Genomic DNA, 5,130 nt, shown 5'->3' on the forward strand with positions numbered 1-5,130 from the left:
TTGTGCCTTCATTCTGCCATATTTGAGAGTTCGATGTAAGGCCTGTATCGTCCATAAGAAAAAAAAAAAGCTACTATTCTTTCTGCTAAAGGAAAATCATTTCCAAAATCACTTGGTCTATTGAGGGTTTTATTTTTTTTTCTGTAAAACTTCTGCTTCTTAAAATAATTGTAAAATGTTATATGCCGTACATCATCAGTTTTGTTGAGGAGATCATTTGCAATAAGAAATGTGCCTTAAACATTTTAATGTAAAATGGACAATTTCACCTGACTATGAAAATGAAATGAAGGACACCTGGGTGATAGTTTGACATGAATTTGAACCCTTGGCTGTCGCTTGTGTTTTTGCAAACCTGCTGATGCAGTGGCCATGTGTGTGATGGAATTAATAAAAGCCCACAAAATAAAACACTTCATCCCAAAATCCTGTGAAACAGATTAGAGGACTGGCAGTAGATGACATCTGTCACATTCTAACCTTTATTTTCCATTAAACTAACCCAATGCATTTTGCAGCGTTACCCTGCGCCTCCCTATTTTTTCCTCATTGTTGCACGTGACGGCGCTGGCATTGAAAGCAATAAACCAAGATGCCCCCTGAGACAAAACTTGAGACGACACAATTCTTCCTGGAAACTTTAATTGTTTTGACAACTCCTCACGAGCCAGTGAAGGTCAAGTCCAACAGTGCAGCTGACAGTAATGTACAAGTGCCCTCTCACACTGGCAGGAGGGGGTGAGGTAAATTCGGTGTTTAATGTCATGAAAAATAAAGGCTTTTTTTTTTCCTTTACATTAACAACGGCTGCTGACTCTCCAACAGAGAAATCAGTTCATACCTACTCAAAGACATTGTCTGTCTGAATACAATTGTTTGTTGTCCAGAAAGAGTCTCTTAATGTTCACACATTTCATCAGTCCATAACCAAAGGTTTAACGATCTCACGGTGTTAATCATTAACTTCTCAAGGAGAAACTCAAACTGCACAAACATAACAAACATTGCGTTGCAGTGATTTTTATGTATTATATTGTAAACACTGTCAGAAGTGCTGTAACGATCCGATTCAACTCTTAAGAAGAGTGCAGTGTAACAGAATCAAATCAGGCCTTTTTTTTTCTTTTTTTTTTTTTTTTGGAAAGATCAAATAGCAGACCGACCCATCACTCCCAGTGGGTCAAAGTTGTCATAGTTAATGAATACAAAACAATTCAAGAGAAAGCTGAGCAGGCCAAATAACAAAAAGAACTTGTGTTGAACTCCACCACATATCTACACAAGGAGGGCTGCTTCAGTGCACATTCAATATCTCTGCAATGAGCCTGACATGCTACATATTAAACTATTCCAAAAAACACTGCAAAGAGTTAACTGATATCGCCATGTGAGGACGTTACTGGCAGAGCATAACGTGGAAACACAATATTTACATAACGACAAAAAAGGTTTTAATAAAAATATCTTATAATTACAATAGTCTATTTTAAACATATAAGTCTTCCTTTCACATACTTTTATAGAACATTTGTGTCTCTTTATGTACAATCTTAATTGTCTCGAATCAGAATTGTTCTTCTTTACAATATGAAACATTTTAAAGATCCCAGGGAAGAAATCCCTGTTCAACACAAATCATCTATTTTAAACAATAGATGTACAACATCATGTACAATGATTTTCGCAGTTTAGTAAAGCTTTAAACTGGAGTCATTTTTAGCTATTCTTTAAGCACAATTCACAAACAGTTTTCATAGCTGTTCACAGACGAGTTTCCAACAAAAACTTCTCAGCGTGGGGGGGGGGGGGTGGGGGGGGTGTGATTCCACATTTACACTCTTTTAGGAAAATGTAAAGAGGGAAGAAATAAAGTTAGAGCAACTTAAACAGGAGGAAAGAGAGGGAGATGTCTACACAGTGATTCATTGTTCAGTGGAACCCAAAAAAAAAAAAAAAAAGATTATGTGAATAGTGACTTTATTTGGGTTTAATTCCTCCCAGCGGTTTTGAAATCCCCTTGTGATTGTGCCTCCAGTTGGGTGTGAGTCCCTGGCGAAGCTTTGCTGGCTTTGGAGCAGCTCTGTGCAGCCTGCACACCTGTGGAGGGGAAGGGTGGGGGTGGAGGGGAGGGGGGGGGGTGAGTGGTGAGCTGCAGAACTCCAGACTGACTGGCGCCACCGACAAAACAGAGGCCATGCTTGATCAACAACCCAAAACAAACCAGGTCAAACAACAACCACGCAGCTCCTCAGGCTGTTGGGAAAGGCTGACGAGAGGCAGCCGACACTCTCCACAGAGAATGTGAGAGTGTCTTACACACACCATGCATAGGTTTAGTCATATCCAGGTGTGTTTAGGCTCAGTGCTTTTAATCTGACATTAAAGCCCGAGCAGCAGTTTGAATGGAGGCAGAAAGTGAATGACAGGGAGCGAGAGAGGGAGGAAGGACTGTGTGTGTAAGAATGAAAGAGAGGACAAGCTGAGGTTTTAACCCTCTCCTCTTCCCAGATTGCTACACCAGTGACAGTTATTGCGCAAAGCACAGCTGCCTCTGAGGTTGGTGCCAATTTCATGTTCCTCAATTATTATTTTCCCTGACATCTACTGGCCTCCCCAGAGCACTCCACAGATTGTCAATTTACACCGCATATAGGCTACAGTAATCAAGTTAATGGAGACGCTTCGGTGTGGTGTTTTCGACCGGCCACATGTGTCTGATAAAAAATGGAAAAAACCCACACACACACACACACACACACACACACACACACACACACACAACAAATGTATTTAAAATAATGACTAACATTTAAGTTAACTTACCAATGCAGTGCCCAAGTCTCAGCGGCATAATATTGAGTCCTCTGGCTTTTTGACTATTGACGTCCTCTACAGAAAGAAGAAGAAGAAGAAGAAAAACATACATGTAAAACGACTTAGCTTTCATGGATAAGAAAACTAAATAAAGCCAAGGCCTAAACCCCTGTAAAAAAATAAATGATATACAGCAGAGCAGCAGAAAATTAGCCGTCTATATCTGCCATAATAAATTCTCTTATAGCCTATTGAATAACAAATTTCTTTTATTGTGCGCAGTGGAGTGGACTGCAGGCTGAGGTACTTCACCAATCCTGGGATAAGGTAGGGCCTCTGACACACACTGTCATTATCATGCAAATCATAAAAGCCCGCAATCAAGTGCGCAATCTAACCCACGCCGAATGCATTTTTTACGCATGATTTTTCCAGGCTGTGATAAGACGCGTGTAGCATTTTGATTGTTCTCTGTGTTTCCAGCGCTCAAAGGACAATGACACATAACGGGCATGACGCGCTTTGTCTGAGTCTGACTGGCGGACGCGGAGGTAAACCGGGGTCCCCGGTAAGTTCCGATGGAAACGGGGAATGGAGACTCGTGTCCCGTGTTTAGAGCTTACCTGGTGGTGGTCAGTGTTGAGCACCGTCAGCGGTGTCCGGCTGGGGTTGGAGGCTGGAGGAGGGCAGGTCCCGGTCCGCTGAGGCTGTTGTTTATGGAGAGAAGGGTGCGTCTCCAGGGCCAGCTGCAGGTCCAGGATGTAGTCTATGACATGCTGGAGGATCTCCACTTTGCTGACTTTCTTATCCTGCGGAATGGTGGGCACCAGGCGCTTCAGTCGGCTGTAGCAGTCGTTCATGTCGTACTGCAGGCAGAACAGGTCCTCCTCTTCCATCCTGCACCGGGCGATGTTGAAGCTCTGCTTCGACAGATAGTGCAGGGAGAGCTGGCTGCTGGTGGAGGAGGAGTCCTGGGGGCGGACTGGAGTAACAGCCTTCATCTTAGATAACCAACGGCTTAGCGAGAGGCAACACACACAAAAAAAATCGAACAATTACACTACTGGTAGCAAGAGGAATTTGAGATTATACCACGGCGCTGTAAACACACGGCAAAAGCCTCTCTAATACAGCCTCAAATGAGCGAGAGAATAAGATAAACCGAAAGGCGAAATTCTAATCTGTCAAAACATCCCGTAGAGCCTCACAGTTCCTCTCACTTCAGCACGCTCGGTGTGAAAGGAATGAATAGATTTCCTACATTTATAGAGGAGAGGGGAGGCGCCAAGCGAGCCGGCTGACAGATCAGGGAGAGAAGCTGGTCAATCACCGGCAGCCCGCTGCCCACCGACCCGACAACGGAGCCGAGAAAAAGGCGTGTCTCATTCTGTGTGCGCTGCGGTGGGCTGCCTGTCTGTAAGAGGTGTGTGTGTGTGTGTGTGTGTGTGTGAGAGAGAGAGAGAGAGAGAGAGAGCGACAGAAAGAGAGAGGGATAGGGGCGATCTTGAAGGGTTTCTGATTGATCCAGAGGTGATTGTATATTTGAACAATTCACCAGGCAGATTAGCATCGGATTGCGTCTTTAGTGCTGGAGTCATTGATGCGTAATTGCGCGCAGCTTCTGCTTGTACTGATCCTACCAGTGACAGATGATCCCCGAGCCGAACCACCTGCGAAGAGGAGGAAAAAACAAACACACAAAAAAAACTGCCTTACCTCACTTTGGAAAATGGAAATCAAAACGTCGCCCAACAGACAGAAGTCTAAAGAATTTAACTGCTCAATAAAAAAAAAAAACGAACTAAAAGTAGATATGCTATTACCATAAATAATTCTCACAATTCATTTTAGGACTTGCAACATACTTGTTTATATGGTCTATTATTACAAGATTATGTATGCAGAACAACTGAAGTTTTCTTTGACACATATTTATTTTATTATTACAAGCACTTGGTCTTCGGTGACAGATTCTCATAATCTCTGACTGTATAATTCGTTGTTATGTCTTCATAACAAACATTTTCACTTCCTGAGCTCTGACTGCAGACTTGCAGCTCTAGGGGACCCGGGACAGGCTAGTTTGGCAGGGCCTCCTTGCCATTCCTTCCCCCCGCTGCGTGTTATTATGCCTCATACATTCCTCCACTCTACGGGCCGCGTTGCCGGCTCCGCTCCCTCCCTCACAGCAGCATATTGAGCTGCCCCACCGGGCAGACTGCCTGGCGCCACACATCAGGAGCTCATCCATTCACACCCAACTCCTCTACTCTCCTCTCCTATTTTCTTTCTTTCTTTTTCTTTCTTTCTTTCTTT

At 43.5% G+C, this 5,130-nt stretch overlaps 1 protein-coding gene across 1 annotated transcript; it reads right to left on the reverse strand.

Moving 5' to 3' along the window:
• Positions 1 to 762: 762 nt before the first annotated feature.
• id4 (inhibitor of DNA binding 4) lies at positions 763 to 4,140 on the reverse strand. The gene is made up of 3 exons (XM_041045127.1): positions 3,438 to 4,140; positions 2,824 to 2,889; positions 763 to 2,097 (listed from the first exon to the last, which is right to left on the reverse strand). Exons 1-2 carry the CDS (start codon positions 3,813 to 3,815, stop codon positions 2,842 to 2,844), a joined length of 426 nt encoding a protein of 141 aa, XP_040901061.1. The 5' UTR covers positions 3,816 to 4,140; the 3' UTR covers positions 763 to 2,097; positions 2,824 to 2,841.
• Positions 4,141 to 5,130: the final 990 nt, after the last annotated feature.

The sequence above is a fragment of the Toxotes jaculatrix genome, chromosome 8 (genome assembly GCF_017976425.1).
Source record: "Toxotes jaculatrix isolate fToxJac2 chromosome 8, fToxJac2.pri, whole genome shotgun sequence".
Classification (NCBI taxonomy): Eukaryota; Metazoa; Chordata; class Actinopteri; family Toxotidae; genus Toxotes; species Toxotes jaculatrix.

What these genes read in the sequence shown, in the direction of transcription:
- id4 (XM_041045127.1), bottom strand. Translation starts at nt 3,815, where the DNA reads ATGAAGGCTGTTACTCCAGTCCGCCCCCAGGACTCCTCCTCCACCAGC. An exon ending in TCAACACTGACCACCACCAG is followed by an intron (nt 2,890 to 3,437) that starts GTAAGCTCTAAA and finishes TTCTTTCTGTAG; the next exon opens with AGGACGTCAATAGTCAAAAA.